Source organism: Dendrobates tinctorius, unplaced genomic scaffold, assembly GCF_039654945.1.
Source record: "Dendrobates tinctorius isolate UK_male_01 unplaced genomic scaffold, ASM3965494v1 ptg000019l, whole genome shotgun sequence".
Lineage (NCBI taxonomy): Eukaryota > Metazoa > Chordata > Amphibia > Anura > Dendrobatidae > Dendrobates > Dendrobates tinctorius.
In genome coordinates, this window is record NW_027361687.1 from 72,645,884 (window position 1) to 72,659,281 (window position 13,398).

Genomic DNA, 13,398 nt, shown 5'->3' on the forward strand with positions numbered 1-13,398 from the left:
TAACAGACAAAAATGTTAAGAGTCTCAGAAAATGGAGACACAAGGTTATTTTTTTGTTACAAAGTTAAAGTTTTGACAACTAAAATATATAAAAGACCCTTATAAGTTACTATCACCATAATCATACTGACCTGAAAAACCTACAACTTATCCTGCAAAAAACAAGCCCTCTGGTGGCTGGATGAAAAAATGATGGCTCTCGGAAGAAGGGGAGTAAAAACTAAAAAAATGAAATCACAAAAATATAGTTTCCTGCTCAAGACGTGGTTAACATCACATAGATTCTAACAACAAGTCTTTGAAAAAAATTGGAGGTGTTTTCCTGAGGGCAGGAACATCAACAAGTCATGTAACTGTGGGCAGGCCATTTGAACACATATATGGCTTCCCACTAAGATTGCACTGGTTCCATGTCCTGACACACATTATATTAGAAAAACAGGGGTGGAGGGCACCATCACGTATGCACAGGACACGGGATAGCAACCTAGAGTATGTCAAAAATAGGGATTTTTGTGTACTCACCGTAAAATCCTTTTCTCCGAGCCAATCATTGGGGGACACAGATACAGTGGGTGTTATGCTGCTGGCCACTAGGAGAACACTAAGTAAAACAGAAAAAAAAGTTAGCTCCTCCCCTGCAGTAAACACCTTCTCGCTGGCTGAGATTTCGCTAGTTCGTTGAAAAAAGCAGTAGAAGCATAAACAGTCAACAATAACCATAACTATGTCAAAACCTAAGAATGCTACAGTGAGCCAATAGGCTAAACAGGGTGGGTGCTGTGTCCCCCAATGATTGGCTCAGAGAAAAGGATTTTACGGTGAGTACACAAAAATCCCTATTTCTCCTACACCTCATTGGGGGACACAGAGACAGTGGGACGTCCTAAAGCAGTCCCTGGGTGGGAAGCATACTGCCGATTGTAGGCTGCGTCTGTCGAGAGCTGCATCCGCAGAGGCCTGAGAATGAATTAGGCAATGTTTGTAAAGGTATGCAGGCTGGACCAACTCGCAGCCTTGCGGACAGGCCTGAGAATGAATTTGGTAATGTTTTGTAAAAGTATGCAGACTGGTCCAAGTCGCAGCCTTGCAGACCTGTTCTGCCGAGGCCTGGTGCCAAATGGCCCATGAGGCGCCCACTGAACGGGTAGAGTGCGCCTTAATCCCCGCTGGGACAGGCGCGTTCCTGACACGGTAGGATTCCTGAATCGCCAAGCAAATCCACCTGGCTAGCGTTGCTTTTGACGTGGCTAGACCCTTCCTATGCCCCTCTGGAAGCATGAACAGGGCATCTGACTTGTGGAAGGGAGTCGTCCGCGAGATGTACTATCTCAGCGCCCTAACCACATCCAGGGTGTGGAGGGCCTTCTCAATGCGATGGTCTGGCGCCGGACAAAAGGAAGGCAAAACAATTTCCTTGTTGAGCTGGAAAGAGGAGACGACCTTAGGCAGGAAGGACGGGGACGTCCTGAGAACTACCTTGTCCTGATGAAAATTCAGGAACGGAGAACAGCAGGACAGGGCTGTCAATTGCGAAACTCGTCTGATTGACGTAATTGCCACTAGAAAGACCACCTTCCAAGACAAGACGGTCAGTGACACATCCTGCAGCGGTTTGAAAGAAGCCTCCTGTAAGGCCCCGAGAACCAGGTTAAGGTCCCATGATTCCAATGGCCTTCTATAAGGAGGCGCTACATGGGAAACTCCCTAAATGAACGTCTTGACCTGAAGTTTGGTGGCAATTTTGCGTTGGAAAAGCACTGACAAGGCCGAAATTTGGCCCTTGAGCAAGCTAAGCGCGAGGCCTGATTTTAATCCGGATTGAAGGAATACCAATATCGTCGGAATGGAAAACACCAGAGGTGATCGACCATGATCCTTGCACCACGAAAAGAAGGTTTTCCAGGTGCGGTGATAGATGCGCATGGACACAGGCTTCCTAGCACTAATCATGGTGGAAATCACGTTGTGAGAGAACCCAGCCTGTGCTAAAATCCAGGATTCAACGGCCACGCCGTCAAAGACAGGGCCCCAGAGTTCTGGTGGTAAATCGGGCCCTGCGAGAGTAGCTCCATGTGATATGGAAGTCGCCAGGGGACGTCAGCGACTAGTTGTATTAGTTCTGCATACCACGCTCGGCACTGCCAATCTGGCGTGACTAGGATCACTGGTACTCCCTCCGGTCTGATCTTCTTGATGACCCTCGGAAGCCAGGGAAGAGGGGGGAAGATGTACGGGAGCCGGAACCGGTGCCATGGCAGAACTAGGGCGTCCGCTCCGATGGCACATGGATCTCGCGATCGGGCAATGAACCAAGGAACCTTGTTGTTTAGTCTTGAGGCCATGAGATCTACATCTGGAGTCCCCCAACGATGACAAATCTGCTGAAAGACTTCCGGATGAAGAGACTACTCTCCCAAGGCAATGCCTTGGCGACTGAGAAAATCTACCGCCTAATTTTCTACGGCCGGGATGTGGATTGCTGAGATGGGCAAATGGTTGGTCTCGGCCCAATGGAGGATGTGACTCATTGCGTGTATGGCCATCCTGCTCCGGGTACTTCCCTGGCGGTTGATATATGCTACAGCCTTGGCGTTGTCAGATTGGTCCTGATGGGGTGACCTGCGAGGAAATGGTGGAAACTCCGTAGAGCTAATCTGATTGCTCGTATCTCCAAAATGTTGATGGGGAGACGTGACTCTCGGGTTGACCAACGACCCTGTGCCGTGTGGTGACGAAAGACCGCACCCCAGCCGAGAAGACTTGCGTCGGTGGTTACTACCAACCATCTTACTGTGGGGGAAAAGACCTCCCTTGATTCAGGAAGGACCTCAGTATCCACTACCTGAGGGCTTGCCTGACCCGCAGGGACAGAAGGATCCGACGGTTCAGGGAGAACGGGTTCTTGTCCCAAGCTAACAGCAACGCATGTTGTAAGGGACAGAGGTGGAACTGTGCAAATGGAACTGCTTCCATTGTTGCCACTATCTTTACGAGTACTCTCATGCTGAATCGAATGGAGTGAGAAACCGGTCGGGAAAGAGTCCGCGCTGCCTGCTGTAAGGCTTGGGTCTTTTCTGGAGGGAGAATGACCAACCCGCGGGAAGTGTCCAAGATCATTCCTAAAAAGGAAATCTGTTGAGCCGGTTTTGGGAAAGACTTTTCGAAGTTTATCTTCCACCCCAGGTGAGAAAGTGTATTTACTGTTATATCCACGGATTCCTCGCAGGCTGGAAGGGACGGACCCTTGATGAGCAGGTCGTCCAGATACGGTAACACCACCACTCCCTGAGAGTGGAGAATGGCCATCACAAAGGCGGTGGCGAGTCCGAAGGGCAAGGCAACGAACTGGAAGTGTTCCTCGTGAATTGCAAAACGCAGGAACTGCTGGTGGAACGGGCAGATCGGAATGTGAAGGTAAGCGTCCTTGATGTCGATGGATGCTAGGAACTCTCCTTTTTCCATGAAAGCGACAACTGATTGGAGAGATTCCATTTGGAATCGCCGTACCTTGACAAACTGATTTAACAGTTTGAGATCCAGAAAGGACGCGACGATGCGACCCATTTTTGGAACCACAAAAAGGTTTGAATAAAATCCCCTGAACCTCTCGTGATGAGGGACTGGAATGATGACTCTGTCCCTGAGCAGAGCCTGAACAGCCCGAAGGAAGGCTCTTGTCTTTTTCTTGGGGGGAGAGGAAAGGAAAAAACCGAGTTGGAGGGGAGAAGAAAATGAAAATTCTTTCTTGTATCCGGAGGACACCAGCTCCCTGTCCCACTTGTCGTGGAGGACCGCGAGCCAGGTATGGCTGAAGGAAAGTAGGCGACCACCAACTTTGATGGTGTCCGCCCGATACCGCAACAAATCATTGGGTAGAACTATGAGATCTGGCTCCCCTACATCCAGAAGCCCTAGGCCTGGGTTTCCAAGAGCGGTTAGCTCTGTATGAGACCTGGGAGCCTCTGTCTCCGCACGGGGACCGACCTGATCCAGAGGAGAAGGTAGAGGAGGACCAACCGGAATTGTTGTGAAAAGATCGAAAACGCGTTGGCTGTTGGTTGCGAAACGGCCGAACAGCCTTTTGTTGAGGAAGGAATTTACTTTTCCCCCCGTAGTATCAGAAATGAGCTGGTCCAGTTTCTCTCCAAAAAGACGACCCGTTTGAAAGGGGAGAGAAGTCAACGATCTTTTAGATGTGGCATCCGCCCGCCAGCCACGGAGCCATAGGGCTCTTCTAATTGAGATCGCATTAGCGGCAGTTTGAGCCACGCAATTGGCGGCATCAAAGGAAGCGTCTACTACAAAGTCAGCTGTGTGAATTATCTGCCTGGCGATAGTGGTTGCCTCCGGAGGAAGATTGGTGCCCTGGAAGGAAGTAAACAAGACTTCTGCCCAAGCGGCCATTGTCTTAGTGACCCAAATTGCAGCGAAAGATGGAAAAAGCGCTGCTCCTTAAGCTTCAAAAAACTGAACGGGCAAGGTAGTCAATTTGACGATCGGAGGGGTTTCTGACTGAGGAACCCTCAGAAACAGATAGGAGCATTTTAGAAGCAAGACGCAATACAGGAGGGTCCACCGAAGGGGACTGTAATCAATCCTTCATTAGGTCTGGAGCAAAAGGGTATTTAGCTTGATTAGACTTTTGCCCTGTGAACCGCTTATGTGGCCGATCCCTATGTTTCTGGACAATTTCCTTAAACACCGGATGGCTGGTAAATAACCTACGCACACGCTTGGTTTTCTTAAATGAGATTGGGTGTGCTGGAGCAGGAATATTTTCCTCATCCAACTTCAGAATCCTGTTTACTGATTCTATAAGAGAATCAAGCGACTCTTGATCAGTAGGGGGATTCTGAGGGGCTGACGTGTCAGATTCGAATTCAGAGTCGTGCTCGCTATGAACCTCAGGAGAGGGAGAGCGAGAGACAGGAGTTGCTGATGCTGAGGTGCGAACGTGACTAGGGGATGCGTCATGGGTCCGCTTTCTAGAGACCTGACCATCCCTTGAAAGAATATGGCCCCTGCTGGTAAGGACGCTTTCTGACTTAAAGAGTCCTCCCGGAGAGAGAATATAGCCTGGGTCAGTGACTCCACCGACTGTGACAGGGACATAGCCCACTCAGGGGTACTAAATGCAGGAGGCCCGTCAGCAGCGGCGGTGAGGGGCGTTGGAGCGCAGGCCGGGGCGCAGTCTGTGCATAACGGATTAGTCTGTGCACTGGGTAAGGCAGACTTGCAAGTAGTACACACGGTAAAAAACGCAGTGTGCTTCTTAGCAGCCCGTTTAGCCTCCTTAGATTGAGACATAGCACTCCTGAAAGGGTTAATGGCAGAGTCTGCCTGCAGCTGCAGGGAATGTGCCGGGAAGGGGTTAAGCTTTAATCTGAGGGCAGATGCAGCTTACCCATGGTCCTGTGCTGTGTCCCCCGGGAGGAAAGCGGTGGCCCTGTGGTGTCACCCGGTATCCGGCTGTCCAGAGCAGGCATAGCGCTTCTGAAAGGGTTAACGGCAGCTGAGGTAAAAGACATGGCCCCTGAGATTAGAATTGCACATCTACTGTAGTAAGGAATGAGAGGCGCCAATAGGAGGGGCGGTGACATTAGCGCGGGCGGCGCTATTCAAATTGCGGCCTAGTAGGCCGGAAAAGCCGGGGACTAAATTTTTGGCCTCCCCGCGGTAAGTGCTGGGTCCGGGGGGGCCGCGACCAGGCGCAAGTACCGCCGCTGACGCTAAGTCAGTGCTTCTCCCAAGGACCCGACCCCATACCTCCACTCCTGTGCTAAGGCAGGTCGCGCTGTCCAGGGTTTTCCAGCTGCAGGCGTCTCATCCTCCAGGTGATGTAGCAGAGCTGGAGGAGGTCTTAAAGGGGTATTGCTCAATCGATCCACCCTGTGGCAGGGGGATGGAGAGCTCTGAGGCTGATTCAGGGCATCCGAAAAGCGCTGCCCAAGTCCTCTCCATGCACTCCTGTGCTTCGTTCTGTTGCGCTTGCCCTTGTATCCGTGGAGTACCGACCGTAAGGGAACCATTGTCAGAGGAATCCGCCCCATTCGTTGCAGGAAAGTGTTCGGGGAGGTATACTCCGCGTACTTGCCTGTTGATGGTTAGGGGGAGAGCGGGCTGTAGAAAGGAACCGTCGCCCCCTTCACTCCGTTAATTAAAAATAAAAATTTACAGAAAATTCAAAAATAAAATAAAAACGGTGGGGTCTGAAACCAGACCCAAGTGCCTCCTATAGACACTAAGAAAGAACTGGAGAAATCTCAGCCAGCGAGAGGGTGTTTACTGCAGGGGAGGAGCTACCTTTTTTTTTCTGGTTCACTTAGTGTTCTCCTAGTGGCCAGCAGCATAACACCCACTGTCTCTGTGTCCCCCAATGAGGCGCAGGAGAAAAATTGTATATGGACAAGAAAAAGAGACGTACAACACACCAGGGATCACGAAATATACGAGAAATATATCAAAATTTTTATTCAGATAGCCGTAGAAAATACACACCACAAAATGGTTAAAAACAGTTAAAAACAATGATCCTGTACACAGTTAGTTATAACCTCATATGTACTATCATAATCAAAGGGACCAAATGATAAAAATAGTTATAGATAAAGAGACAAATACTGAGGAATAACAACCATATCACAATGAATGAATGGATCCCCAAAAGGCCTAAATAGGGAGGAAAACCTCCAATAGCACACAATTGCACAGAAATACAATAAGCTGCAAAATAGAATTATAGCTAGTGAGGAAGACTCCAATTATGACATGTTATATCTGGTATGGCAACTGGCCACTAGGTGGCTACTGCAAACCCCGCATAAAATAGAGACATAGGATGATCTATAAAAGAGGTTAAATTTCATAAATGAGAGTGTAGATGCAATATACACATGTATATCAAAATAGGTCACAGCATGGTTCCTCATACGCTAAATTAGACCTGTGCAGGTGAACACAAAATTAGAGGCCAGAACATGATAAATTAAGCATGACCAGAGTGTTATCCAGCCGGAGGGTCAGGGGGCATAAGCCCAACGCGTGTTGCCACCTCAGTGTCTTCATCAGGGGCAGGGGTGGCGGTTAGACCAGACATCCGAGTATTTATAGAAGCAAAAATAATTAACAAAACTCACAGCAGCTGTATGGTGCTTTCACGTGGAGATTTGCTGATGGATGCAGGCGATAGCAAATGGTGCCGAACGCTGGTAGTGGAGGAAGCAGGAAGTGAGGAAAGGGTATACCAAGATGGTCAGAAAAGTGCATGCGCCTGATCACCATAAAACTACATACTGTCGTACTCGATGTAAAAGTGATCGATGGTCACATGATATGCAAAAAATAAAGTGGTGATCGAGGGGCATCTATTAGAAATCAAGGTGCATGCGTCCCATTTCAGTCATGTACCAGCCTGTCAAGTTATGGTCTCTATATGGGACTAAACGCTAAACATATACTGCGCAGGTGCTATCACAGAGATCAGCAGCACAGCCTGCCACGTCCACAGCGATATGGAGCGTAGCAGGAAGGTAGTTCTTGAAGTGACATGAGTGTGCCAAATGGTATAAGAATAAAGACGCCACATCACACATACGTAGCATGCGACAAGTGACTTCTCTTATGTGGCGTCTTTATTCTTAACTAGAGATGAGCGACTTTGCCTTTTTTAGGGTCGAGTCGGGTTTCAGGAAACCCGACTTTCTCAAAAGTCGAGTCGAACGAAATCGGCCGACTATAGGGAAAAGTCGGGAAATACGAAACCCAATGCAAGTCAATGGGGAGAAAAGTCGGCAGTGAGTGGAGGACTGTAAACACACCTGGCATGAATTTTAACCCCAGAGGCAGCGAAATCTCTCTCTCTCTTCTCCCTCTCCCTCTCTCTCTCTTTCTCTCTCTCTCTCTCCCTCTCCCTCTCTCTCACACTCCCACTCCAGCTATGCTCCCGCTACGCTACGCTTCTCTCATTGGCTGAAACAAGTCACGTGCAAGCATTCGGCGAAACCCGACTTTGATGCTTGGGTCGCCAACCGCATGACCAACTTCACACTGTGGTCGGGTTTCGTTTCATGAAACCCGACTTTGGCGAAAGTCGGCGACTTTTGAATCTGACCAACCTGTTTCGCTCAACTGTATTCTTAACCTATTTTGATATATATGTGTATATTCCATCTACACTCTCTTTGATGAAATTTAACCTCTTTTATAGATCTTCCTATGTCTCTAATTTATGCAGGGTTTGCAGTAGTCACCGAGTGCCCAGCTGCCATACCAGACATAACATGTCATAACTGGAGTCTTCCTCACTAGCTATAATTCTATTTTGCAGCTTATTGTATTTCTGTGCAATTGTGTGCTATTGGAGGTTTTCCTCCCTATTTAGGCCTTTGGGGGATCCATTCATTCATTGTGATATGGTTGTTATTCCTCAGTATTTGTCTGTTTATCTATAACCATTTTCATTATTTGGTCCCTTTGATTATGATAGTACATGAGGTTATAACTAACTGTGTACAGGATCTATATGTGATTGACCGGGTTGGGTCCAGGGGGATAAAACATCTTATAGGGGCTTTTTGTCCTTGTTTTTAACCGTTTTGTGGTGTGTGTTTTCTAAGGCTATCTGAATAAAAATTGTAATAGATTTCTCGTATATTTGGTGATCCCTGGTGTGTAGTATGTCTATTTTTCTTGTCCAGACACACGTTATATTAGATGCAGCACTATCAAAGACATTCACCCCCATGTGAACTGAATTCATTACTAACATTTACCTTCGTCGTAATAAAACAGCTTCATGGTCAGACAGACGTCATTTGGCAGAGGACCCAAATTCTGCATCAATATGTACAGCTTGCGGACCAGCAAAATGCTCGACTTCTTTATATCTGTGCAAGGAGAAACAATGCTTCCTTTGTTGCTGTGGGTAAAAAGGATGACACGAGTCACTGAGAAGCTAGGTTTATTAGGGTATGTTTCCATCCACGCGTATGTTTTGTACACGCAGTGATTCTGCATGTGTTTATTGAACCATGCAGAACCACCGCTTCCTATACATAGGACGGTGATATTTATCTTGTGGAGACTGAGCTTCTCCGAAACATAAATAGACATACTGCAGTCTGGAAAGACACGGCGCATGTCCGGTTACGCAGGGAAGCCAGAGGCGTCTATGCACGCATAGTGGAGATGGGATATGCTGTAAAATCTGGCCGCTGCGGATTTGCAGCTATACGCAGCATCCAGTCTGCAGTGTTTGCTGCTGACCGTGGAAACATACCCTAAGATGTAAAATGCATGACATATATAAAAAAAATTTACAAATTTAAAGCAAAGTCACATCCAACACATGTTGTCTGGGAGTCTCATATGCACATATCAGGCTGCTGCGGACCTCCAGTTTTGTGTTTGGAGAGTGAATGTAAAGTCGTGTAAAAATGTAACAAATTTTGAAGACTATTAGTGAAATACTGAAAAGTCCCTATCTGTAATCCATGGTGTGTACAACATATTCCCCAAAAAAAGCATCTTTAGAGAAAAAAAAAAATGTAAGTACTCTTCTTACTTAAACCCCTACCCCATTCCTCTTGCTGTCTCCTGAGGCTCCAAGCCATTTCCATATCACCTGCCCGAACCTGGGGTCATTGACACATCTATTCTCTCCTGTGGCCCCATTATTATTAGCCAAAACCCCACACATAGCTACTAGGCATAAACCCCCAGGTGAAATGAAACTGTATCTCGAGTCGCCTCATTCAGCTGAACATATAAACAATCGGTGTGGAAAACGATTAGCAAACAGACAGCACGTTGGCGTATAAAAAACAATATCAGCATTAGGAAAGCCGTACCTAGTGAAGTCCATGACGGGCCCGCTAGAGGTGTACTTAAACTTGAACTGGTAGCACTCTGTAATAGTCTAAAACACACAGAAATACACAATTAATGAACACTGTCTTCATTTTATCATTTTACCTTCCAAGTCACATTAATTAGTGTTTTTCAGACATACAGTAGCAGTCATTTTGCTGTTTTGCAGCAAAAAAAAAAAAAGAACAAAATTGTGACTGCTTTATCTGTATTAGGAGGCAGTGAGACCAGGGCCGGCTCCAGATTTTCGTGGGCCCTGAGCGAAAGAGTCTCAGTGGGCCCCTTTAACACATACCACGATTCATGATGCACAGATACGGCAGAGAAATATAGGTATAGTACAATGCCAAAGATTTCACTTCTTACATTACATGAGTGATATCTATAGTATAGTGGGTACGGAAAAGTATTAAGACCCCTTTAATTTTCTCACTCTTTGTTACATTGCAGCCATTTAGTACATTCAGAAAAGTTCATCTTGACTGAAAAAAAACAGAAATGTAGAAATTTTTGCAAATTTATTAAAAAAGAAAAACTGAAATATCACATGATCATAAGTATTCAGACCCTTTGCTCAGACACATATTTAAGTTACATGCTGTCCATTTCCTTGTGATCCTCCTTGAGATGGTTCTACTCCTTCATTGGAGTCTACCTGTATATGATTAAACTGATAGGACTTGATTTGTAAAGGCGCACACCTGTCTATATAAGACCTCAGTGCTCACAGTGCATGTCAGACCAAATGAGAATCATGAGGTCAAAGGAACTGGCCAAGGAGCACAGAGACAGAATTGTGGTAAGCCACAGATCTGGCCAAGTTTACAAAAGAATTTCTGCAGTCCTCAAGGTTCCTAAGAGCACAGTGGCCTCCATAATCCTTAAATGAAAGAAGTTTGGGACCACCAGAAGTCTTCCTAGACCTGGCCGCCCATCCAAACTGAGCAATCGTGGGAGAAGAGCCTTGGTGAGAGAGGTAAAGAAGAACCCTAAGATCACTGTGTCTGAGCTCCACAGATTCAGTAGGGAGACGGCAGAAAGTTCCACAAAGTCAACTATCACTGCAGTCCTCCACCAGTCGGGCCTTTATGGCAGAGTGGCCCGACGGAAGCCTCTCCTCAGTGCCAGGCCTATGAAAGCCTGCATAGAGTTTGCTAAAAAACACATGAAGGACTCCCAGACTATGAGAAATAAGATTTTCTGGTCTGTTGAGAGGAAGATAGACCTTTTTGGTGATAACTCTAAGTGGTATGTGTGGAAAAAAAACAGGCACTGCTCATCACCTGCCCAATACAATCCCAAAAGTGAAACATGGTGGTGGCAGCATCATGTTATGGTGGTGTTTTTCAGCTGCCGGGACAGGATGATTCGTTGCCATTGAAGGAAACATGAATGCGGCCAAGTACAGAGATATCCTGGATGAAAACCTCTTCCAGAGTGCTCCGGACCTCCGACCTGCTACACCAGCGGTGGATGCCGTGTTCACACAGGTCCTGCTGCCACCCACCAATGACAGACATTTGAAACTACAGCCAGCTGCTGTTCTTACAGCACGAAATTGGGGTTTTCTATGAGTCACAGGATTTAACAATCCCACAAGTAATCCCCTTTGGGACAATTCCCTTCAGGCATAGCCATAGGATGTTTATGCCAACTTCTGGTTGGTGCAACCTTTGGAGCTTTTCAAAGTCACAGATCTAATAATCCTGTATATGATCTCGTTTGGAATATTTCTCTACTACCCCTTCTCTTTGAAATCTACAGGTTTATATACCAGTTCTTACATGGTGGATGGTATCACCTCCAATAGCACCTAATTTACTATTGGTCATACAATATAATGTCCAGAAAATTATAGAGATAGGAGCAGTCTTGTTTACTGATGAAGGCTAGTTGATACAGCCGAAACTTCTATATTTGTGACTGCAGATAAAAATTCTTCATCTTTGCAACGAGTTGAGTGCCAAAAATTTTTTGATTATTCTATACTGGTGTGGGAACCTTATTTTGTGCACCGACACAACTGTGCCACGTTATGCTATTGATCTCCTCAGTGCCAGGCCTATGAAAGCCTGCATAGAGTTTGCTAAAAAACACATGAAGGACTCCCAGACTATGAGAAATAAGATTTTCTGGTCTGTTGAGAGGAAGATAGACCTTTTTGGTGATAACTCTAAGTGGTATGTGTGGAAAAAAAACAGGCACTGCTCATCACCTGCCCAATACAATCCAAAAAGTGAAACATGGTGGTGGCAGCATCATGTTATCGGGGTGTTTTTCAGCTGCAGGGACAGGATGACTCGTTGCCATTGAAGGAAACATGAATGCGGCCAAGCACAGAGATATCCTGGATGAAAACCTCTTCCAGAGTGCTCCGGGCCTCCGACTTGGCTGAAGGATCACTTTCCAACTAGACAATGACCCTAAGCACACAGCTAAAATAACAAAGGAGTGGCTTTAGAACAACTCTGTGACCATTCTTGACTGGCCCAGCCAGAGCCCTGATGTAAACCCAATTCAGCATCTCTAGAGAGTCCTGAGAATCGCTGTCCACCAACATTCACCATCCAACCTGATGGAACTGGAGAGGATCTGCAAAGAAGAATGGCAGAGGATCCCCAAATCCAGGTGTGAAAAACTTGTTGCATAACTCCCAAGAAGACATATGGCTGTACTAGCTCAAAAGCGTGCTTCTGCTCAATACTGAGCAAAGGGTCTGAATACTTATGACCATGTGAAATTTCAGTTTTTCTTTTTTAATAAATTGCAAAAATTTTTACATTTCTGTTTTTTTTTCAGTCAAGATGGGGTGCATAGTGTACATTAATGAAAAAAAAATAACTTTTTTGAATTTACCAAATGGTTGCAATGAAACAAAGAGTGAAAAATTTAAAGGTGTCTGAATACTTTCCGTACCCACTGTATATTCTACAATAGCTCAGAAACCGGTCACCATAGTCCTCTATACAGTATTATGGGCAGCACAAAGAGCTCCATACAGAATAATGAGCCTCAAATATTGCTCCATACAGTATTATGTTCACCACATAGTAGAGCTGCATGCAGAATAATGAGCCCCATATATTGCTCCATACAATATTATGGGCACCACATAGTCCTCCATACAGTGTTATAGTAACCACATAATGATCCTGTCAGTACCCACACGGGTAAATCCAGTCGACGACACAACACCAACAACGAGATGGAAAATGGGAGAGGAAGACCCTAACAGTAGGGAGCGAGGGATGGGCACCTCCTAACCACAGCCTGAGCCTATCCCTAAGCTCCCCTGATGACCTATGTTGGTCCTTCCCCCTGCAGCCATCACGTGCCTAGTCCCTAGCTGTTACCTCACTATACCCTGGCTAGTGCACTGGCCGGCAAGGACACTAGCTACACCACTGCAGATGGAAAAAACACAGGAGGTAGAGACAAGCACGAGACAGACAAGGAAAGAGAACAAAAAACTTAGCTCCAGCCACAACCGCCAAGCTCCACACAGCAGAGGTCACGGAATCAGGAAAC

General features: G+C 46.4%; 1 protein-coding gene across 1 annotated transcript in view; it reads right to left on the reverse strand.

Annotated features, from left to right (window-relative positions):
- HORMAD1 (HORMA domain containing 1) overlaps window positions 1-13,398 on the reverse strand; it is a 140,140-nt gene that overhangs the window by 112,298 nt on the left and 14,444 nt on the right. The window contains exons 7-8 of the mRNA XM_073567236.1: window positions 9,852-9,919; window positions 8,775-8,920 (exon numbers count right to left, since the gene is read on the reverse strand). Coding sequence (XP_073423337.1) covers window positions 8,775-8,920; window positions 9,852-9,919 — 214 coding nt within the window. The remainder of the gene's footprint in view (window positions 1-8,774; window positions 8,921-9,851; window positions 9,920-13,398) is intronic.